We start from the raw sequence: 25,221 nt of genomic DNA on the forward strand, positions 1-25,221 counted from the left end.
CAGCAGAGGGCGCGTTCGCTACACGGTGTTGGGGACAAAGTGAAGTCTCGCGTGAATACGTTCAGAGAACGTAAACATACACTTGAGTGAAGTCACGGTGTGTGTGTGTGGCGAACTGTGATAATAATATGTATATTTTGGCTCTTTGCAGGTAAGAACGGAGAGTTGGAATTGTGTAATTGATGAGTGAATATGTTATGTGTGAGTTGATGATCCCGGTTGGACTTTATGTAGTAGTGTTTATGAACGTTACTTGTTCAGCAAACGTAACGTACTGAAAATGGCTAGCCAGTAGTTAGCACTGGTGGCCTTGTTAGCTTGAACGAGCGTGAGGCGGGAAAGTAGAACAATGAGCCGGTCTAAAGAGCCCGGACTGCTCGTGTATAGTTAATAGATAAATAAATAAGTTAAAAGAGATACATAAGTGATTTGGTTAATGTGACAATGTTAGGTAGACATGATTGGCTGACTGTATATCGGAGCAACAAATTGATATTGAATGTACAAGATGAAACTGGTCTGGAATAGCAATGCAACAGACATGATTATTGTTTGGATGTTGATGCAGATGTTCATTTTGTGTCTGTGTTAGTATAGAGAATACGTTCAGAGAACGTAAACATACACTTGAGTGAAGTCACGGTGTGTGTGTGTGGCGAACTGTGATAATAATATGTATATTTTGGCTCTTTGCAGAACAAAATAAAAGACTTTCAAATTAAATGTGTAGTGGAGGGCTACTTCACTCTGTACCACGCTACACATACATTTTAAAGGGTGCAGTGAATTGGCTAGTTTAATGACGAGTTTAAACACTTTTTGTGGTTTAATAATTTTAGGGTTCCAAGAACAGTAAAGATTCCTAAGCAAAGAAAAAAATCATACATTTTTGAAGATTTTTGGCACCAACGATCAGATTTAATGATAATGAATATGTGCATAGATCAAAGTTGCATCAGATAAACTGTGACGAAAAGAGAGATGAACTTTAAAGAGAGGAAAGGAGAAGGTTGCGAGAGGATACAAGCCGCTGACTGATGCCTTGCATGATGTGAAGGACAGAAGCATGGGGTCTCAAGTGAAGAAGCGCACACACTAGATCAATTTCACAGCAAGCGGGTTGATATCAGGACCCGGGTAATGAGCAAAGCGTGATTTATTAATGGCTGCTTGTTAGCAGCGGAATAATGTGGCCAACATGTGCTAACACAAGGGTCAGGGAGAGGAGCCTGGATGTAAAGCAAAGTCCATACCACACCGCAGAGACTACAATGAAAACAAACCTAATGATAATGATTACTTGTGGGACTCCTTTTAGCCCAGGGCCACAGACAGCCCTACCTGACCTCTATGCATAAACCAATAACTAACATTTAGAAATGGCAAGCGGTGCACAGCGGATCTCAGGCAAATATATCACTCTCGGATGATAAACTATTTGTCATTGAGCCTTGAGAGGCTGAATCATGCTTAATGGGTGATGTAATCACTGAGAGGAAAGGTGTGAATTATGACTCCTAATCTAGCATCTATGGGGATGTGCTGCATTTTGAGACTTTGCTGATCCAACAGAAGAAAGCCTGTGTCTCCATATTATTGTTTCTCCTATGAGAGTGAGTGTTTGGACTGAAGCCCACCTTATAGACAGATGACACCATGCATTCTGGGCATGCTGGTGCACTTATATCTGGAGGGCCACACACACGCACACACATTCTGAGCCATAAACATGCCAGGCAGGGTAAGAAATCACCCAGACTTCTCAGAATCTTTCCATAAAGCGACGACAGGCTGATATGTGGGCAGGGATTCTATGTGTCCTTGTCTCAAAGAGGTTTCTGCTGCTCCAGAATAGTCCAAAATATGTTTGACTCCTGTGTGTGTTTTGGGTGTTCTCTACCTTCCTGTTGTGAGGCAAAGTGATGGCTCCAACCTCACAACAGCCATCGTACACAGCTCCAGTGGTTTCAGACACTAATGAAACCAGAGAGGCAGAAAAAGAATTAGTCGTGCACGGTCTTGTAACATCAGCCGTTTAAAGTCATACAATTAGATCGACATACTGAAATCCACATAATTGAAGCGTATTTATGTGTATAAGTGGGAATGACTCAACGCCAGAGAGACAGTTACGTGTTTACATGTTTGTACAAGTTGGAAGAGATCATTTTACAATTATCTCCCAACAGTTGTGGCAGCCGTGGGCGTGATCATTAGGTCTATCCGTTACTGTGTATTGTGTCTCTGTGGCATGACTCAGATCTGCAGCCAGCGAGTCCACATGACATTTATTTAAGGCTAAAGCCTAGTCATTGTTGTGTGGGTGCAGTGTGGAGACATGTGGTTTATAGGGTTGGGGAAGAAACAGCAAAGGCTCAAAAGCTTTATCTCTCACTGCTTGATTGGCTTATAATTGAGTTGCCAAGAGGTTGTATGCAGCAATCCGTACTCTGGGTGAAGTTTACCAAATGCTTTCTTTTAAATCCATTTTTCTGCTTCCCCCAACACAGGGGAGGGGGGGGGGGGGTAGCTTCCCATCTGTGTGTGTGTGGGCTGCTGACTGAATAACCGAGGCCTCTAGGGAATGAGTTTATTCGTTTTCCCACTCCAAAAACAACAACAAGAGAAATGCCGAGAGTGAGGAAGAAGGGAGAGCTCCTAAAGTTAAAGAGCAGACATAGACAGCGGCCTGAAAAAACATCTGGACATTCTTTATGGATCTCAAAGGATCTTATAGTTAGAAGAAAGATGGCCTGGAGTCATCAAGTACAAGCAGAGCCTCGAGTCACCTGTGTTTATAGGTTGTACAAAACCTGATTATATTGTTTTTAGTTTGGTATGAGGATAAGGAAATATGTTCTAACACCCAGATGCAGTATTCTAAACTAACCACCAGCAATCATTTCACTTGTTTTACCTGCAGTCCTAAAATAGCTCTATTACCTGGAAGTGTAATTAATTCTCCTTTCGTGAAAATGGTATTACTCAAACGCTGCAGGACCTATGAGCTCCACTCACGACCTCCCATTTATCACAATATTCACCTGACATGATCACAGTTTATTTTTAGCCCCCGACACCTCTTTCGTGGCATTCAATTATGCATGTGTTCCCATGCGCCGATCATCTGTGTTCCAGACAAAGAGGGATGTGTAGGGCGTTAAACTGTTGTGAAATAAAACGATTATTGTGTGTGAAGTACGCAAGTGCATAGACTGTTGTACGATGAGGGTGATTAAACAGCTTTTAGAAGAAAGTCTTTAACAGGGTGGTTTTTATGGTTTCCTTTCCTCTGAATCATTTTTAAGACTCACTCCAGGGTCATTTCCCACCCTTGCAACACACACATGACAGTGCTCTGAGTCACCGTTATGAAACTAAGACACAGTGATAAGGAAGGAAAGGAGGGCGACCTAAAGGTATGTCATGTCTGGAAGCCGCATGATGATCCTTCCCCAGGATACACAGCTGCAGATGACTGTTCAGTGATGACTCCATAGCTCTAAGGCTGTATTGTCTATAGTGCAGACACTGAAAATGACACTGATTACGGCTAAACTCTTCTCAGGGTACAAATGCAGCAGTTTTGTTTCATTACATCATGCCATCGCTCATGCTTCGATTTCTAGTCCCACTTTTGGGCTACTTCACTCGAGTGTGTGTCTCTATCCTCTCATTGATTTTCCAATTGAGAGCGAGGCATGGAGGCACAGACGGCGTCCATTGTTTCCATTTGTACGACGTGGTGATGATCTCACCGGCAGCCGCATGCCAGCCTACGCTACTCAGTTCTTGCTAGACTTCATCAACTGAGAAGCTGCTGTTAATTACAAGTCCATATTCTAATTACTCATCACTCGGCGCGGCGGTAAGCCCTGGAACGAGGACAGAAGTGAAGAGAGAGACAATCTCAACGAAGGGGGCATTTCTGCAACTCATTGACCTGGGGTAATTGGAAGCACATTCGGATGAATAGAAAAGCAGGATATGGCAGAGTGCGCCGGTTTAGCGTCTGACGTTGCATTCGAGGCAGTGGAAAAGAAAAACGCCACTGTGGGTCCGGGGCCGTGTTTTCATGGAGGAAGTGTGTGATTAGTGGTTGTTTGGTTGGTCAGGCAGTGGAACTCAACCTGTTATCTTTGCTAAGTGGCCCTTGTTTCACAGTTGTTTGCCTTATGGAATTACACGGTCCCCCCTAAATGTTTTAAAGTCCAATGTAAATACATATGTTTCTATGTACCATATGCAGAAGATAAAGGACCATATTGTGCAAACAAACACTGACATGTTTTCTCATGTTAGTGCTGTAATCTATCAGACAAGCAACATGAAAGCATTCCTCAAATGACAAAAGTAAATGAAACATCTCTTCTTATAGTTCAACAATATAATCCATCATAGTCAGTCTGATACATACATAAATAACAAAGAGGTAATTAAGGGATAATGCATCCTGGCAAGAAGATTAAAGATAATGGCAGGAGGCTTTGCAGCTAAATTATAGATATGGAGAGCAAAATCAACTCAAGCTAGCATATGGGATAACGTACTGTACAGTATATTGCCATTATGAGGTTCTCAATAAAGAGGCTTTCAGGTATTGATGGTTGGGTTCTCTCCAAGACAGTTTAAATTATTAATGTTGTGTGTATGTGCGATCAATGCCAGCTGCCTGACAGACACAGTCTTGGTTTTATTGCATCTTTCAGATGCTGGGGTGACTCTCGGTCAAGATATTTGACAAAGCCATTCCACTCTAGGTCAGCTTTTTGCAATTTCCCCTGTCACGGTTCACAACGAACTGTCAGTTTTCAGGCCATGACGCGACCAATACATTTTCCTTCAGCTCAACGACGAATGTGTTATGTTATGGGGCATTCAGGTTTTCCTTGCGGAGCCAGTCTGAGTTCATAAAGTTCATCCTCTTAAGCTTCAAAGTCATGCCATGACTCACACAGGCAGATACTATGCAGAAAATCTCCTTCTTCCTCGATATAGATCTGTGGACCTGAATTCTTTCAAGGCAAATGAGGAAGAAAGGAGTGAAAAGGAACAGATCTGAAAGGAGCAAATGAAATGAAGGTCCGTTTTGAAGTATTATTGCCTTTCTTTACTCTCTCCTCAAGCTGCAAACCCCCCTCAAAGGACATCTGTCCATCTCTGTGTACACCAAAGGAGCTGATTAATGGCCTGGCTAACCCAGCACTCAATGCTGAACCACACCACACCAATCTAATTACCCAGAGAAGAGCACACAGTCTCTAGTATCTTGCCCTTCTCTACTCCGTGCATTAGAATGAGGCAGCATTAAAATGGATGACAAATCTGGATTATGTTCAGCAAAAAAAGAAGGAAAGCGGAGTGAGGGAAAATGCCCAAGAATGAAAAGGCAGCGTTTCATGAATAATAAAAAACCGTCTGCCTCAAACTGCAGTCGGGGAATGATAATGAAATAAATAATGAATTGATTACTATGCATCTGACGGCACACTGATATGATTTGTACGTGCCGCGAGGGGGCCGGAGCTTGTTGTAGCACCACGGACAGGCTTAATGAAAGAGGAATGAAGAATTCTACTCTTTTAATACCACTTGTGATAATTGGGCTTCAGTTCAGAGCGCTCGGCAGAAGTGCATTGCACTCATTCGCAAAACATAAATTATGCGGCAACCACAGAATTGGCTGCTTTTGAAATTAGAAATAAGAGGAGCTCCATTCAGTGTTTTGATCTGATTAGTATTGGGAAATCAGCATGCCCATTAGAGCACATCCAGATTTTACTGCCAAATCAAATCCTCAATATGATCAATACTATAGCGGGTGGTGGGGGGGTTCTAAAGTGGCAATAAATCATTGTGATCACTTGTAATTTCTGCTGACAAAAAGTGAAATCGAGGAGCCTTCAGTGCTGTTACCGTACTACACATATCTGACTGTGAACAATGGCTTTCCTTTCAGAGAGAAAAATACTTTAATACAACAGACTGTCCAACCACTAGAGGAAGTGGTTAGGCAGGCTATGTTTCTTCCTGATCCACTCAGATGCATGCTGGGTTCCTCTGCAGGACAATATGGACCCGGCCAAACCCTCGTCCTTCACCACAGAGCCAAGAACGCACACACGCACACACCCACTCATGAGAAAATGCTCTCAAGCCCACACACATACATGCTCAAACAGTGATTAAATTAGTCTGAAGGAGCAACAGGGGCCTTCAGGACAATATTTTCATTGCAATAATAAAGGAAAAGCTTGCTTATGGCCCTCCCCAAGCAAATATTTGGCTTTGGGTCAGCTCTATTATTCATCCCCTGAGGAATATGTGGGGGCCAAACTTTTCAGCAGTGAAGCAAAGACTGTTGAAAAAACAGTAGAAAAAGAAAAACAGTCTGGGCATTTACAAGGCCTGGAGGCTTTCGGTTAATAAATCAAACATGCTCCGACTGCAGCAAGGTAGTGCTGTTCTGTCACTGGGGGGTTTCTTCTGTGAGTGGACTTGGGATATGTGACTTATCCCCATCTGGGGATGGAAGAACTAAATCCTTAATCTTTCCACATAAAGTTCCCCCGGTGGGTGATGATCGCTTCGTGCAGATAAGCCGACAGACAGAACAATATGACAGAATCTGTGTGTGTGTGAGTGTGTGTGTGTGTGTGTGTGTGTGTGTGTGTGTGTGTGTGTGTGTGTGTGTGTGTGTGTGTGTGTGTGTGTGTGTGTGTGTGTGAGGCTGGGCAGGATGCCTGGACTAAATCCCAGCATCCCCTGAGGCGGCCACTGTTATCAAGGAAAGGGGAAGTTATCAGGTAGGACAGGAAGACAAAGGGAGAGAAAAGACACATACAGATAGGTACTAGACAGTGACAGAGAGAGTGGACACAGGCAATTTTTGTGAGGCGTGGACTCAACCACCCGGAGTTCCATAAGGACGGCTGACATTCATCATTGAAATTGGCGGGTCTGGCAGAAGTGTTATGGAGACACTGCACCTTCAGAGACCGAAGGACAAACAGTGAAAACTCATACTGTGTTCAAGCAGGTCTTTTCCAATACTCAATATCTCCTCAGACTGTGACTCACCTCCAAAAAACTGTGGGCAGTTGGCAAATTGTTTTATACTGCCATGGCTTTAGATTTTTCCTACCTCTCCTCTGGAACCCAATGTCATTTTCTGTGATTTTAATCAAGTGCCCCCAATACAAATCTCTGTGACATGATAAATAATATTGTACCTGTATCCACTCCTTGTTCGAGTCCTCTGCCGGAGTCCATGCATTTTCATAGTAGTTTAGCCTGGAGCGCTCTGGGGACCAGCTGGGGTTGTACTGCGACGAGGCCATGATTTGGTCCGATGTGATCTCTCCTGATTCCATCCCCAAAGGGTCGCTACAGTCAAAGTCTGAGGGAATGAAAGGAAACATGTGAATCCTGAGCACTGAAAGCACCAGAATGTACCCAGCATGAGCTTTCAGTGTCCCCTAGATTCAGAGCTCGTCTCTGGGGAGAAGGACACCACACGACAGGCACTCAGCGCTGCTTGCCGGAAAAAGAACCACACATCAGCGACGCCTCAGTAAATCCTTTCTGTTTCTCCCTCTTTAGTTTCTAATGGAGGACGAATGGAAGCGTTTCACATCAAGACGTAAAAATGTCTTCATAAAACATTCAGTATGGGCTAAGATTACTCCAGTATTAGGCGTTAAAGTGACTTTCACTCCAGTTGTTTCTTCCACTGACTGGATCTGTTTCCCTCACCTCCCTATGGGCAGTTTATCGTTTTTGCACACACTGACTATTTTTCCCATCTTGGTCTCTTGGGGGAGTTTAGGTGTGCTTAGATTCGTATTCTGGGGTCATATATTATACTCAATAGCCCAACCAACCATGGTAGGAGGTGGCTTTCCTTGTTCGTGTTGACATGGGGCAGCCACTTTGACTCCGGGACTAAAGACTCAGCTGGGTCAGCTTGGGGCCGGACTCTAACCCCTGGAGGTCAGACAAACTGACACCGCTGCAGCAACGGTTGAAACAAACGTTGACCTTTTGATCTGGGTAGGAGTCGTTTAACGTCACTACAACAACACAGAGGCATGTGGAGACACACTTTCACACATTCATGTGGGCCATAATTATTTCCTTTGTTTATTTACTTATTTATCTTCTGATGGTGAAGTTGGTCTTTGCTTCTCTAAACGCAAGGCTTCTTCAGCCACATGGTGCATTGCCCTAAAACGCAGTCATGTGCTTGTGTGTACATGGCCTATACACACTCAGAGGGCATAGGACGAGGAGCTGCTATGTGACAGATGGTCTCTCCATCTGCCATGATACAAACACACCTCCGTCTCCGGGTCAGCGTGTGCTTTACAGTGTCAATGCACGGTTGCATATGTACGCGCATGCTAACGCGCGCGAGTCTCAGTGTGATGCTTAGAACAATGTCTCGCACCTCTTCGCTCCCATCGTCAGCTGATGCTCATACTTGTCAAAGTTTTGCACTCAGACCCACATCACTTAGATAACTGGATGATGATCAACAAACACACAAAGAGGTATTGTTTGGGTGCAAAACCAAAGGGCTGATAGCTGAGAAGATATAGCTGAGAAGATAGGGAGTGCTGCTGAATGGCTTGGGAGGGTGATTGGAGGGAAGGGGTAAAACAGAAGACAAGGCCTCCTTTCATCACCTTATCACATCACATCAGCAGCTTTCTGCTTGAGTGTACCCTTCCCCTTGCTTTGCGGAGGCGAAAAAAATCCACCGTGTATTATGCATAAGGGGATTATGAATGATTCAAGTGGTACAATTCTGGAAGAGCGCAGACCCAGTTTGGATCTTGGAAACGTCTTGGTCGGTGATGTAAGACTAAGCAACTCATGTAAAGGGTATTTACTGATCACGGGTCAGATAGTTCACCCTGCATCTTAATGGTGAATGTGAAAAGTTGATTAGCGTAATCTGATTTAAGATGTGTGATTAAAGAGAGTCAAGTTACTTGGAAGAAACTTGGGAGGAATTACATCATTGGTGTGTGTGTGTGTGTGTGTGTGTGTGTGTGTGTGTGTGTGTGTGTGTGTGTGTGTGTGTGTGTGTGTGTGTGTGTGTGTGTGTGTGTGTGTGTGTGTGTGTGTGTGTGTGTGTGTGTGTGTGTGTGCGCGCGTGCATGTGTGAGTGTGTGTGTGTGTAAGTTAACTCAGCGCCTGTCTTCCCTCTGGCAAGACAAAATCCTTTTTGGAGACGATTAGTAGATTTGTTGAAAGTTATCCATCTTTATTACTTTTCAAAGACTGGCTGTGTGTGTTCGAGGAGGTCTGGCCTCTGGAAAGATTTATGACTGCTACCAGTGCTTGTCTTCCTTAATGAAATGTTTTGTTGGAGCATTTTGCAAAATGGGGTCGGGGGGTCGAGCCCAGGGATGACGATGCTGCATGTCAAAGCCCTAGGGATGTGTTCCGGGGATAGTTACTGGTGGGGAAGCTGCCATTTGCAGTCTGTCTGGGCTCACAGTGTGTAAACGTAGGCCTTGTAAACCATGGGTGGTAGACTTGTACCCTACATTACCCAAATGAAGAAGCAGTAGGTGTTTATTTAATTAACTCCTCAGCTCTGTTAAACTTGTGGGAATTTATCATAATATGACCATGTGTGGCTTCGGTTGCAGACATCTGCTTCTTACTTTTAGTACTACTCCTCTGGGGGCAACTTTATTACCCTCTAATTCTTATGCAACTCAGTTTTAATTCACTCTAACACAATGCAGATGGTCTTCTATTGAACACATCTTTCTGGATTGTGATTTATACACAGATCTGTAAAGTTGTCAGTGTTTTTATGCCCGCTTACCCTCTGGAACGGTTCTTTCGATGACAGTGAAGTTTGCCGAAAAGCCTTCCTTAGCGATGGCGCTGTCAGTGTTGATTGTTAGTGCCAGGATGCCTGTGTATGAGATGATCCTGCCTGGGGTGTTCTGCCCACAGTATCTCCCAACATATGGACCGACTGGAGAAAGAAGAAGAGAAAAGCACAAACATTGTTACACTAGTTAAACTGGGGTTAACTCAATATTTGTTTGTGTGCCAAAGCCAGGTCACACATTGGTTTAACTACCAAGCCCCCCAAGGAAGTGTGAAAACTAGTGTGTCAGTGTGGTATGACACCGGTTGCATTTTTGTACCCGACCCCATAAAGACGCTTGAGAAAAGACTCCCAACATTCCTGCTTGCCACAAAAAGAGCAAAGCGGAAGAGGGACCTGTGGTGTGGGCAGGTCACGGTCTCTGTCTATTTGCTGGCTGTAAATACCGTCACCCTTTTTTTTCTCCATCTTGAAGCGGACACAGCTTTGGCTGAGTGAGTTTTATAAAGGAGACTGCGTCGAGACAATAGGGGAACATTAAAGGGAGCAATAAAAGCCCATGTTTCACTGAGAAAAAGGAAGTGTGAGGGAAACGGGAGGTAGAAGGAGGAGGCAGAGAAATATGGAGAAAGAGCAAGAGAGCACAATGACCTTGCCCTATGCCTGTGATGTGTGCTATGATCCATGCACATTTGTGAGTGTGTGTTGCTGTTGGTGTGTAGGGACCCGGAGCTTATCTGTGATTAGTAATGCTGTGATCAGTGGCGAGTGACAGTCCTGCCTCCCTGTGGCTTCCTGTCATCCAAAACATGCCACTCTCTCAGCTCCTACATGAAAGGCAAAGGCCAGACCACGGGGACTCGAGGGGCAGAGGTGGGCAGGCTCCGATTAATCTTCCAGGCCTGATGTATGTGCGTGAGAATCTATGTGTGCTTTTAAACCTGCAAAGGCCTGGGCTGAACATAAAAATGCCATCTCCCGGATTATCTGCATGACTCCCCAGCGCTATGAAATTTTAAAGAGCCTCGCTGTGAAGTCTGCATTCTGCCTGCCTCTCCATTCCTTAGGGAAGAGGGACGAAGGGAGTGGAAGTTGTTCCTCCACAGCACCTGTCCAGCGAGGTGTAATCCCAGTGCTTCACACAGGCCTGCACGGACATCTCCCATCGCGACGGCTAGCATGCCTCTAGCCCTAATGCACTATCGATCCACCAGGCACCACAGGAGCCACCTGGCAGAAGCCCACACACTATTTCTTCACATGGCTTATTTTTATACAAGGTTGTCTGTCACATTCAAAAACACTCGAAGGGTGTGATGCCACATCATTGCGAAGTGGTAGAGTCCATTTTCTGCCCTGAATAGTCTATTCAGTTCTGCCGTTTGAAAAAAGGTTCTTGTGCGTATTCTTTTTTGTCATTCATTCTACTGAGAAATAACTGAGGAATCGCTGAATCTTAATAAGTCGGAAGCACAGAATGTTTCTATTCCACATCCCTTGAAGTACTTTTTGGTTAAAATATGTATTAAAAGGTGATAATAATGTGACATTTTTTTCAGCTCTCCAAGCCTTTCACTAATCAACACAAATCTTGAAAATTAAACAAGTCCCACCTCAGGGAGAGAACACCAAATGAGCAGGAATACTTTGTAGAATCAAAAAGTCGAGCAAGCACAGTTCAAATTTACCGAGATGTGAGCTGAGAGAATATTGAACTTCAAGTAAACTCACTTGAAAAGGCAATGATTTTTACCCATCAACCTTATCACTTGGAACACTATAGCAGACTACTTCAGCCACTGATGGGTGAGAAAAGCTTTCATCTTGTTCACCCTGTGTTAAAATAGCCAGAAGAAAAACTAAAAACTTCAAGAGGTGAATTTTGCTCACTGAGTTCAAAGCCTCATCTCTGGCCATTTCGGAATTGCTTTGATCACTCCGTCTCTCACCTGTTGATTTTTAAGATGGTTTTGAGAACGCCATTTTATGGCGATATTTAATAGTCGTCTGAATCTTTTCGATTGCTGTGGGATTTTGCAAAGAGGAGATGTTGGATCTTGTTAAGACCAAACTGGTTCAGTTCAAATTCTCCTTGTGGGAAAAACAAGAAAACCTCAAGGAAATTCCTTTCAGAGTCATTTCCCTACAAGATTGAATTGTCTTTTTTATACTTCAGAGAAGCAACCTAAATACCATGGCCTAGATTTTTACTGAACTCCCCAATGTACAATCAATGCCGCCTTTGACAGAAAAAGGAAATGTGTCAGGCTTGCGCAAACAGGAAGGGTTTATCGTTGAGCGATGACAAAGTGTTTCACTTATGCCGATAGATACTTGAACCGGTGACAAGTCTGGTTGAGGCAGTAAGTCCACTGGATAATACCACTATTTTGCAGAGGTGGGGACTCGAGTCACATGACTTGACTCGAGTCGCATTTTTTTTCACTTGAGACTTGCTTGTCTAACATTGATAACAGACTTGACTTGACTTTGACTTGGTATTCATGACTTGAGACTTGACTTAAGCTTGAGACAGATGACTTGAAAGGACTTGACTGTTTAAAATTAAATATTTGCGTTTGTTTTTGTAGTGAGATATTACGTTTAGTTTTTTCGAAAAACGTGATTGGGTGATTATAGCGACGTGCGCGCAAACCTGGCAACCCACTAGAAGGCAGGAGTGTCAGTTAACATGTCAGCGGCTAGCGTTACTCCAAAAATAGTGAAGTTTGGATTCAAGGATTATTTTGTCGATGATGGTAATAAGAAGAGAACAGCGGTATGCAGGGTCTGCAGCATAAATATCAGTGACACGACCACCACAACATCCAACTTCATTCGTCACAAAAAAACACAGAGAAAGGGTACGTGCATGTGTTGTGTTTAGCTAGAAAGGCTAACGTTAAGTTTAAAGCTACGTAGACTTGGTTTCAAATCGATTAAGCATTGCAAGAAGAAGACAAAACGGTAAATTAACACTAGAACCGCCAAGGGATTCATATTGTACTAACAGCCCCGATACTGACCGGGCTGTCAGGAGAGAGAGAGAGAGAGGAGAGAGAGAGAGAGAGAGAGAGAGAAGGAGACTAGAGAAGAGAGAAGGAGAGAGAGAGAGAGAGAGAGAAGAGAGTGAGATAGAGAGAGAGAGAGAGGAGATAGAGAGAGAAGAGAGATAGAGATAGCGATGGAATTGATCTGATAGCTAGAGAGAGAGAGTTCTCTCTTCTCTTCTCTTTCTCTCTCACTTCGCTCGCTTCGAGAGAGAGAGAGAGACTTTTGAATAATGTAGTTCATCTACTTTTATTAGTTTGTTTAAATGTTTTAATTATGTTGTTTTTGTTTGTAGAAGTGCATCATTCCTTGATTTATTGTAAAATGAATCTGAACTTTTTGATCTGTTACGATGATAAACTGAAGCAATTTCTACATTAACCCAATTAAGTGAGTTTTAAATCGTCCTACTTAGTTTATAAGGAAATTATGAAGAGGAACACATTAAATGATTTGAAAATGATATCTATGTAGGTGCTGACGCTGTTGGCGGTTCTAGTGTTAACAACAGAATTTAAATTAAATATGTGTAATGGCAAATGCCATAGCCTATATGATACACACACATATGATATATATATTTAACAGACTTTTTGATTGAGTCCTAGCTATATTGTCTGCAGTTCTAGGGTTAATATTAATCTAATATGATTAGAAATTAGATTTCAAATGATTAACTGTGTATGTAATGAAGATTATAGTGTGGGTTAAATCCATTTTCATAACCACTGTCTTTTAACTGATGCGGAAATGCGGAAACTGGGCTTATTCATCAGAATTTCGTATGACTTGACTTGCTTGACCTGAGCAATGACTTGCTTGACTTGCTTGACTCTCACCACAGTGATTTGGGACTTGCTTGATGCAGGTCAAGACTTGAGACTTGCTCATGACTTGCACATGTAGGACTTACTCCCACCTCTGCTATTTTTGTGTAAAGCTGTTTATTTCTCCTGAAAGAGCATTGAGACCCACCTTCTCCCTTTTCCATCGCAGGAAAGCAGATTTCTAAGCAGTGGCTTTATATACTTTTTATTTTCAAATGTTGCTATAGGTTAAGAAATGAGAAAGCAAGTAATAGTATCAAAGAGTCACTTTTAGTTTTTATATTAACCAGCCATTCTTGCTTACCTCCAGGGAATCCATCCCAGATCTCCAGTCTGTCATAGCGGCAGAAAACACCAGTAGGGGGCGTCGGGTCGGGCTCCAGCTCGAAGCTCTCAAACTCCAGAATGATCTCAGACATCTTGGGGGCAAAGATCATGAAAGTGCAGTCCAGGTTGTTCGGATATTTCTCCGGGAAACCAGGTGACTTTATGACACCGCTGTTGGAGGTGAAGTTCCTGGAGCATTCGGGACCTGCAGGGAGGAAACCAGATGGGAAGTGAGAAGATGAGACGAACCATTGACAAAGGAAGGGGTGGGGATGATTCTTTTGAAAGACTGTTGGTTAACTGATCTGTTTGGGGTTCCTTTGTGTGGTGGGTATTAAGGAACTCTGCCTCCCAGCTGTTCTATTGATTGAAGGACAGTTTACCGCCTAGAGACTGGAGACCACCTTGATAGTTCTTCTATTCACCAGAGGCTACATCTGGGTCTCTCAACCGTGCTCTGTGTGGTTTTGTGCATTTTTTTTGTGTTTCCTCATGGGCACCAACATCACTCTACTTTATCACTGTGCGTGTTAAATCTGGAACATCTGGACTGTGAGAGGAAACATCAGTAAAATAACTCAATCATCAGAATCGGGGAGAAATGGATTAGCGACTTTATATGTGCGAAAACCTGTCACACACACCCTCACTCGGTCATGTGAGACATATGACACTCATATGACATGTCAGTGATACAAATAAAGGGCAATGACTGTTCGTACATCAACACACAGATGGAATCTTGAACACAATTATAGACAAGGGAAAATATGTATTCACAAGGCTCCCCAGAGCCTTAACTGCCTTTTCAGCTGATGAGCCTTAACACATTCTCAATATTAGTCATTTCTCAGAGCACCATGAGCACAAGATTATGATTTAAGAATGACTGACATGCGATTTAAAAAATGACGCTTACAGCTGCAGGACATTTTTTAAGAGTGATAGGAAGAGACATTAAAACATATTCACTATGCACGCTCAAGCACTGGGCCAGATTGTAGCCAAGCCTGGCTTCATACTACCACACACACATCTCAGGAAAAAAACAGGACTCCTGTCATTCAGGGCAATTATTTAGAGCCATTAGTGGCAGAAATGTGCACAGGGTAATGTCATTTTCATGATAGTCTGACAGCCGGCGTGATGGGCGCAGATGGGGCCGATCGAAACCAAAATTGCAGGGAGTTCTGGCTAGATAGAGCCTCCGTGCCACAGTCATTGTAGCTTAAATAAATGTGGCAAACTGCTTTTTCCACTGTCACTCAAGCTGCTCGCTGGGCCTCTAATTCAGAACCATCAGTCCCACTTCAGTCTGTCCACCAATGGAGTGAGTGAAGGGGACTGAGAGCCATGTTGATTTTTGCTCCCCCCAAGTTAAAAGCCACGACAAGCGGCATTTTGCCTCTAAGGAGAGCTGACATTTAGTGCTGCTGCTAAAGTGTGGCTTTCAAGAACAGTGGGCACCATTAATTTCACAGCTTCCCTTCGTATTTATGTCTGGAAAATTGAGAGATTTTGTCCAGATAGAGCCATTTGCCGAGATGAGAGGGTTGCTGGATGCTGCAGGTCTGCACAGTTCGGCGTATTTGTAGAGAAATGTCAGACCGTTTTGGGGGAAAAACCTGTAGATACTAGCCTCTTCTTTGGAAAAAGGGCACCCATGAGTCCCTGTGTGCTGTAGACAGCTGAAGTACCCAAAGTGCAATTCAGGTCAGTTTGTTGAATTTCCTGTGGATATTGGCTCAAAACTCCACTCTCAATGTATTTCATCAGCCTCCACCGTGACCCTTATCTCAGCTCAGCAGTTCACCAGAACAGATTTAGTCTTTGGGAATGTTTCACTCCAGCTAACTTACACATTTTACCATCACCATTATGTACTGAGTCTGTGCTTTTTCTTGAATTATCATGACTGAGGCGGACTCAAACTCCACTATTGTCAGCTTTTGTGTTGCGGAACATGTTTATACCCCCTCAAGGAAAAGGACGGAGTGAAGACATCGCAAACAAAACAGTCTGGCGAGAGAAAACTGAGCGCTGTGGTCGGTCCCACCGGCGTGATAATCATCCAACAGATCTCTTTTATCTACTGTCTCCACACGGGAGGGCTTCTGTCCCTGCCCCCCCCGCCCTCGCTACATCCAGGATGCTTTGTGCTGATGCGTCAGAGGCATCCAGTGATAGCAGTCACACTTTCCTGTGGCAGCGTCCTTACCTACAGTGCATGCATGCGTGCAGTCAAAGAGCTTCAGGAGAAATGCTAATCCTGTTGTCAGCCACATGCTAACCTTATCGCCTCAATAGGACACAGAAATGTATTTGTAAATAATAAGAGTTTTAACTCAAGTAAGGCTGCCATGCTTCAGTTGTCCCATTTTATCTGAGATATAACAGTGTGGCAACTGTTCACCCAGTATACTAACCACTGCTTACAAACAAACAGCTGAATTTACCACAGGAAGAGAGTAAAAAGAAGTAACCTTGAACGCAACATTTTCCGGCAACCTCCGACCAGGAGCTCAAACATTTACAGCCGGCAGTAATGAATTCCTTTAACTCTCGTTTACATTGAGCCTGTGGACGGGGGAGTAAACTAATGTCACTTTGACTCTCTCCCTGAGTGATGAGAGTTTGTTTAACAGGACGATTTGTCGGAGAAAAATTATATTTAATGGAGATCTGATTTCAATCTTTGCAAGTGTTAGAGATCGATATAAATCTTAAATAAATAAGGCCTCAATGCGAAGGGAGCCTTTCGACTGTTATTCTCCCTGATGACTTGTCTGTTATGTTTCTATTAAGCTGTTGCTTTAAGTGCTGAAAGCAGACCGGAGACTGGGCGTTAATCATTAGAACCACATTACGCCAAGGAACAGGCGTTAAGTGTGACAGCCACTTGCTATTTTCATTTTAAGATCTGTCTGTCTCTCTTGCTTCTCTCAATTTTTTTTCCATCCATTCATCTCCCACCCTCCTTCGTATGGTTTATTAGAGGCCAGAGCCATAGGGGCTGGAGGTGTTGTTCTTGGACTGCTAAGTAAATCACCACTGTTTATGTTCAATGTTGCTCTCCAGCTGATCATTAGCCCAGTTCACAGGTCTCGTACTCTCCCTCCCCTTCGCTCTGTCTTTATGCCACACGTACAGAGGGGTTAATTGTCGGTGGAGAATTAACTCTTTCAACACTAAATCAAACATTAACCTGAAGCCTGTGGAGTGTCAGTCATTGAAACATATGGAAAGGCCGGTTTACATTTACCCACACACACTCCCTGAGGCACCACAATACTGACATGGCATTAAGCGGTGTGACGTTGCTTTAGGGGATGACGAAGTGCTAATGAGATGGGTCGGGGGGGTTGGCACAGTCCCCCTCTGGCTCCCCTTTAAAGAGATTTGTTGTCTTGGGTTTCCATGCGGGCTGTGTGTGTGAGATGACAGTATGTCTCCATGCCAGATGTGACCTATGTCATCATGGCGTGCCATCCATGAAAGCAGAACGTGCCCCCTGTTAGGCCCCACCCAACACACACACACACACAAACACACACACACACACACACACACACACACACACACACACACACACATAATTGAAAGTGTTTTCACAGGAGTGTGCAAACGCTAAAAGCGCCCGCATCACAGTGACATGATAAATAAGGCAGTTGCGTGAAAATATGTTTTTTTTCTGTGTAAAGGCAACCGTTATGGGCCTCCGTCCAATTCACTTAGTCACTCTGCTGAGTAATGGAGAGGGGACCGAGATGAGTTTGTGTGCGTGTATGGGATGTGTGTGGGGGAGGGGGGGGGCTACGACTGGCACTATCTCTGCTTCTGCGCCCACTTCAATGGGCCCTCAGCCAGCATTGATGTGGCTCTAAGCTTACTGAGAGCTGTTAAAAGAGAACATATGTTGTGCATGTGTGCGCATGTGTACTTAAAAAGACGGATCTTTCCAGAAACGCATGAGGATTTTAAGTGCGATACTGTCTGATGAAAGGATAAACACAGTCTTTCAGTCTTCTACAAAAGGACCAGGATTGTGGTGTATGGTGACCCCAACTCCTTTCGGTTACTGTGTGTCATAATGGCGGTTGTTTATCAAGTCAAGCCCTACTTTTTTATATTATTAAGGCCAACTCCCTCCCAAAAGACAAAACAAACACAACCATGTTGCAAATCTTTAACTCAAATATTCCTCACTCCCAGATGTATCCCTCTCCTCCCTATCTCCCTCTCCCCCGCCAACTCGCTCTACCCGTCTCTCGCCAGACTTCAGCCAATGGAGCGAGGCTGCCAATTTGCAGGCAATAAAATAAATTGCCCATGCTAATTAAGATGGTTGGATGGGACTGAGGAGTGGAGAGGGGTAGAGACTGATGTGGAAGCGGCCATAGAGAGCCGCAAAACAACCTGTTCTCTTCCAATTAGACACTTCGCAGGCTACTGTCGATGAAAACCAGGGCTGCAAACACCAGCATGTTGAAGTGTGTGTGAGAGTGTATTTACATAGTTTATAGCTTAAGTGGGTAGACTTGCACATGTAAACATACTTGTATAAGTTGGCGTAGGCTCCCTGAGGGCAGTATGTGTTTACATACGTTTGCTTTGTGGGTATATTTATCTTCCATTTGACCTTTGCTTTTATATAACAGCAGAAGAAAGGCAGTACCAGCCCCTGAGGTTGACTTCCAGTGATCTCCGCGCCTATATAATCACAATGATAAACAGCCTGCATTCTTTGCATTTCTCCTCATTGGCATGCACAAGTGCGAGCCTCCCATTCCTCCATCCGTTATCAGAGCATCTGTGTATCATCATTAACGTTACATGTGTTAGCCAACACAATGTTTTCCCAGCTAATACCCTGCTTGTTGATAAGCTGTGCTAATCAGCTAACTTTGAATCTCTCTTTCTGCATGGTTCTCTCTCTCACTCGCTCTCGTAAACAGGGCTGTTAATTGATCTCAGAGCCCCGTTCTTGGCGGCAGCCCGCGCAGCAGTAGACACACAAAGTAAACTCAAAGCATAACAAGGGCCTGGATCCACCAAGGGAGCAACGCACACCCATGGTGCTCCTCTGAGTTTAATCTACAGCAACACCTCTGAAGCCCTTTTTTCCCCCAGCCCTCAATTCCCCATTTGATTCAATAAGCAAAAAAGTTCCTATATAGTGCCAAAAAAAGAAGTCCACACTAATATCCATATTTCCTCATATCTCAGTGTCAATCCCTAACACAACTGGGCCATTCACACGCCTCATTTATAATCAGTGTTGGCTAATAGATGAGATTGGGAAATTCCATGTTTATCATGGGAAGAATAGAGTAGATTAACTGGCCTATGGAGGGCAATGAGAGAGTGTGTACAGATGAGTTTGCGTATGTCTGGGTGGAGTGGTGCTTTGATCTCGTAAATGGAGCCACACTCCACCAGCTGCTCTGCTGTGATGGTGACACGCACAAGCCCGGACACACAAACACGAGCACAACCACACACTAGTCCAGATGAAAAGGGAAGGGAGGACATTCATCATGTCTCCGAGGTCATGGGGGGCTGTCCCATAGACTGCTGCTAAGGTTAATTAATGAAAGTGGAGTCTGTTGCACCTGTCTGCCTACAAGTCACTCTCCAGATATGTGCTGTCCTCCTCCGCCTCCTCCTCTGCCTTCCAGTCCAAACAAAGGAAGGCAGCCAACCAACAGGAAATCCTTCCTCCTGGGGTGTTGTATTCTGATAAGATAGACATCCCCTGAGGATATCTGCAGCTTATCATACATGTCTCCCCCACTAAAATTACCCAGAGGACTTATTTACATTAAGGAAGGAACCTCAGACTGATTGGATACCACTGCAGGGAAAGCACTTCCTTCTGTGGCTTGAATTCACTTTCTCCACAACCAACTCATCAGTGGTTATAATTGCGGGTTTATACACTTGCTGTGGATTGCCATCTGACAATAAACCAACACTTAAATAACATTTGTTGAGTCAATGCTTAGCAAATTATGCCCCTGCTTATTGTACAATAATTCTCAGCAGATAAAAACTGCTACAATTACGGAACATATGGGACTGCGATTCATTAGTTTTTTAATGGAGCATATTGCTTGCCATATTGCGATTGCATAATTTGATGCTCTGGTGCCTTGACTGAATCACAAATAAACCATGAAACTACACAGATTGAAATGACTTATGATGTGCATTGTCATCCCTTTGTCTCTATATTTTTGATGTAAGTGACATGTAAGGTAATATTTCAATAAATAAAGTGAAGCTGCATCTGTGTTAGGCCACCCACCTGTCTTAAAGATCTCATATCGGATGGAGAAACCGGCTCCGTGCGTCTCGTAGTCAGACACAAACTTGATGAAAAGCTGGTTTCCGGAGGAGACGACCGGAGAGGGAGCGATCTTCCCGCAGTACTTCCCCACGAGCTGACCGCTCTCGTCCACACCATCCCGCACCTCCACATAATCATACCTGAAGGCAAGGGAAAGGGGAAACTGTTATTCACAATGATCTTTAGAAAACCATTTCCCTCAGGGTTAGTTTTCATTTAGTTCTGTTCTTGCTCCGTTCTTGTATATTGGTTTTGTGCGAAATCCATTTATCACTGTTATTGGGCTCATGTTGTGCATGTATGAAGACACGCACACACACACACATTGACATAAACACACAAAATGTCATACTCAGAGGACCCTATAAACAAGGAGCAACACAGCATATTGCGCAGGTAATGTAGCGGAAATAAAACACTGTGTACTAATGAGGTCTCAGGTTAAAACTCGGAGAACAGGTGGGCGGGTTATGCTTTCATTATATCAACCTGGCACAAACACACACACTGCAGAGGTGGTGTGCTCCTCCCAGCAGCACTGAGGTCAGGTTTACGTAATTGCTATGACTACGCTGAACAGTTGTCTTTCTCCTGTTAAACTGTGAGATAACACTCAGGGTGTGTGTGTGTGCCTCTTGAATGAGAGAAAATGGGAATTGAAAGTGATTATATCGTGGCCTTTGGATTAGGATGGTGCATAGCAAGAGAAGGTGTTAACGCTGTTCAACACACACCTACACAAACATCACAGTCAAATGGAATTTCAGACCCAGGGCTATTGAAGGGAGCAGCCGCATAATAGAGTCGGAGTATAGGAGCAGATGAGGAATACAGGTTTGAAATAGGACGGGGAACAGGAGCTATAAGACACACACACACACACACACACACACACACACACACACACACACACACACACACACACACACACACACACACACACACACACACACACACACACACACACACACACACACACACACACACACACACACACACACACACACACACACACACACACACACACACACACACACACACACACACACACACACACACACACTCACACACGGAATCTGGCATGTGTAACCTAAGCGGGTAGAGAAGAAATTAGAGTGACTGGCCTAGGGTGGTCTTAACAGCCTCTAGCTTTCAGTTTTTATGTGGAGGGCACTTTAAGTTGTTTTCACACTTTGCACTGTATATCTGGTGTGTAAGTTTGCATGATGGTTCCGATGATTTTCCATGCTGTGTTTTGACTGTGAGTGACAGGGCGAGCAAGACTCCTAAAGCAGATTTGGGTTCAGGTTTCCACAGTTTCTAATTGGCCATAACGCACGTTCCTGCCAAGTTTTGTCCGCTCTGCAGGCCACTTATCGAGCAAATACTCCCACCCAAACCCCGCTGCTCCTTGCTGTGGCGGTCCTCAGTCTTCATCAGCAACCAAGTGAAATAAATGCTATTCACACAGTTAATACAGAAATTAATTATAATGTGTGTAAGTGTAATACGCTGCAGGTGTGCGGGCATTTCTCCTCCTCCTTTCAGCAGAAAATATGTGCCTCCTGGGCAAAAGAGGCCTATTTCCATAGTTTAGCTTGAATCCAAAATTACTGTCAAAACATCACGTCTCCTTAGTGATTCTGAATTCACTTAATGCACAGGATTTTGCACAAAAAGGCCATTTACACTTTGAATGATAGCTCTGGGTGGGCCAAATCCCTCAGGTGGGGCCGTACTTGTATCCACACGCAACCTTTGCCACCTTTTTCAACAAAAATGGTTTCTTTGAATGGCTCTACTTTAAAAAAATATATTTGTAAAGCAAAAATCAGGTTACCAGAGGTGATTCAGGGAAGGGGTTTCGGCTGGGTTTTTATACTTGAAAGTAAGGAGTCAGCTATTGAGAAAAAAAGGACAGAGTGTAACTAAATGTAGAGCTGGACAGAAGTGGCACTTCTTGAAATTGTGTCCCCTGAGGTGGTGCACAGGATGGATGACTTCACTCTTCTTTCTGCTCGGACGGAGTGATCTGAGGTGATATGGAGCTGTCAACATGCATCAAGTGCCTCCTCATCTTCATCTTCGCTTTATAAGATTTTCAGTGACTCCGGGTTAAAGTTGGATATGTGGCAAGAAGGCTGCTGTCTGTCTATAAAACCAATGACTGCCATTTGCTCTCAAAACATTTTACAATTCATCCTACAGTCATTCTAGAATTAAAAATCTCACCAAAAAGTGTCCCGAAAAGATCTGGTTTCGTGCACTTTGGCTCTTCATACGTCTTGAAATCTTTTGGTTGTTTGGCCTCTGTTTATTTCTCCATATTGGGATATTAGTGGTCTTCTTTTCTCAAGCTGTAGCAACAGCCCGGCTCGGCTTACACAATTACCACTTTGTTTCAGGCACTTTATCAGCTGCAGCACAGTAAAAAAAATACTAGTTGCACATGGTGTTTACAATGTTATTCCCCCCTGCGCTTTGCTGCTAAATGGACGGGGAGTTACTCATTATTTAGTTTTAAGGGCTGCGCTGAATAGGGCATTGGGTTTCTTTTTGCTGTTACAATGTCATCTGTGTAGTTTAGTCAGCAGGACAGATAGTTTATGAATTGAAAGATACAAGACTAATCCTTTTGCAGTAATTTCTTCAATTTCTCAGCCTCCTGATTCCTCTCCTCACCATCTTTTTGGTTCCCAGTTCCCAGCAGAGAGCATCAATCTTTCTGTAGCCCTGTTCTGTTCTATCGGCAGACTTATAATTCACCTCAGGGCCTCTGTTTCTGCAGCTATCCCCCCCCCCACCTCTCTGCACCCAGCAACTGCCAAAAGCTCTGCACTGCCAGGCGCCTAAAAAATGGATGCTGAGATGCATCATTGAGGTGAAGAAGGAGAGAAGAGAACAGCAGAAGGAGCTGAGCAAGTGCTTCTGCAGTTGTGTTGCTTGTATAAACATATGCATGACATACTGTATGTACAAACATACAGAACATGATGCATAATGTAGAGGATAGTATGATTTGAATTGTGTGCACATGGACAGATGGGCAGGCAACCAATGTTTTCATATCGCCTGTTTCACAATCTCCTTAGTCTATATCCAAACAAGACGGATAATCTTATCTTCTTTTATATTTGGACTCCTCACACCTCCAGAAAAGCTGTTTATTGCATTTTTTCCCTGGCGCTTCATCAGCTCAGATTGCCCTCATAAAGGCAGCACAGTGGGAGAGAGGATGCACATAGAAGAGAGAATACGCGCTGTGCTCTGTGTGCGGGGAAAGTGAGAAAGGGACCTCCTTCTCCAAAATCTATTTGTGCCTAAATAACTGGTGTATGAGCCAGAGCTGGAGTGGTCCTGCGCCAGTGGGCCCGCACACTTACAGTAGCTCTGCTAACACAGATCCATCCAGGCCCTTATCATCTGGAAGACATTAAGGCAAACGCTTGATGGGGCAGTTTGAGCTCTGAAAAGGCTCTCGTTGCCCGCTGTGTAAAAGTAGCTCTAATCCAGTGCTCTAAACACCTGTGGGGATCGCTCCCAGGGTTGGAATCCTTAGGGAAGATGGGCGGCGGTTAACAACACCTATTTATGACCATACAAGAAGAACATGGCCTACTTTTAAGCCCCATATGGTTCCACACAAGTGGGGTCCTCCTGACCTTCCAATTTAAACTTGGATTTCTTTTCTCAGGGCCCTGTGGGGTGATTTTTTATCTTGTATCACTCCTGTTGTTGTTCTTTTTATTCCTCATGGCAGTACAATTCAGTTGAGCCATGCACCTATTTATCTGTCTAGGCTGCTTTGGGTCTGGGTGGGTCTGCAAGCACGCCACAACACACACACAGAAAATGACACACACACATACACACACACACACACACACACACACACACACACACACACACACACACACACACACACACACACACACACACACACACACACACACACACACACACACACACACACACACACACACACACACACACACACACACACACACACACACACACACACACACACACACACACACACACACACACACACACACACACACACACACACTGTGAGCTGCCAATGGTTTGCCAATCCAGTTGGGAAATTAAAGAGAAAAAAGAGAGGGTTGGGTGGGTAAGGGGGGAGTGAATGTAATTCTCAACGACCTTCGCTTCACGGACTCAAATGTATTAGCCTGCCTTCTTTCTTCAGGCACAGAGAGAAAGCAATCCGCTAGTGTCAAACGAGAACATTAGCCCTCCTTGCAAAGCCAAAGAGAAGGCGACAAACCAGCGGCCTTACAATATAACGGTTATATTGCCTGAAGCTTTCCCATGGAAACAATCTGTCCTCCCTCTATAAATGTCTGCTTGATATGGTTCTATAAAGGCAATATAATCCGAGGCAATGGAATAACGCTATGACAGACTGGATAAGCCTTGTACAATTGGTTAGATTTCTTAATCAGACCATTTATAAGCTCAAGCATGATGTGGAAACCCCCAGAACAAGAGCTCTTTCTTTGCCATTACTCCCTTTGGTTCAGCCGAGTATAGAACAAATGCCCTGCACTTTACTCTGGCATTTCTCTTTCTGCGGCTGTCACAGTATAACTTGCTATCGCACGAAAACATGTCACCTACAACATGTCAAAACATCCCTGGGTAACACAAGTGGGGAGGCCCAAACAACAGACTTGGGACAGCTCAGTGAGGCCCAGGGGGGTTAGCAGGAAAAGAGACTTTGTTGTCAGCTGTCAGAAAACTCCGGAGACCTCACGTGTTAACGAGTCTCGGCTAACAAACCATCA

At 44.1% G+C, this 25,221-nt stretch overlaps 1 protein-coding gene across 2 annotated transcripts in view; it reads right to left on the minus strand.

The window, feature by feature from the left end:
* nrp1a (neuropilin 1a) overlaps positions 1 to 25,221 on the minus strand; it is a 60,930-nt gene that overhangs the window by 20,531 nt on the left and 15,178 nt on the right. For both annotated transcript variants that reach the window (XM_034222597.1, XM_034222596.1), the window contains exons 4-7: positions 20,369 to 20,550; positions 14,039 to 14,266; positions 9,845 to 10,000; positions 7,233 to 7,399 (exon numbers count right to left, since the gene is read on the minus strand). In XM_034222597.1, coding sequence (XP_034078488.1) covers positions 7,233 to 7,399; positions 9,845 to 10,000; positions 14,039 to 14,266; positions 20,369 to 20,550 — 733 coding nt within the window. The remainder of the gene's footprint in view (positions 1 to 7,232; positions 7,400 to 9,844; positions 10,001 to 14,038; positions 14,267 to 20,368; positions 20,551 to 25,221) is intronic.

The sequence above is a fragment of the Gymnodraco acuticeps genome, unplaced genomic scaffold (assembly GCF_902827175.1).
Source record: "Gymnodraco acuticeps unplaced genomic scaffold, fGymAcu1.1, whole genome shotgun sequence".
Classification (NCBI taxonomy): domain Eukaryota; kingdom Metazoa; phylum Chordata; class Actinopteri; order Perciformes; family Bathydraconidae; genus Gymnodraco; species Gymnodraco acuticeps.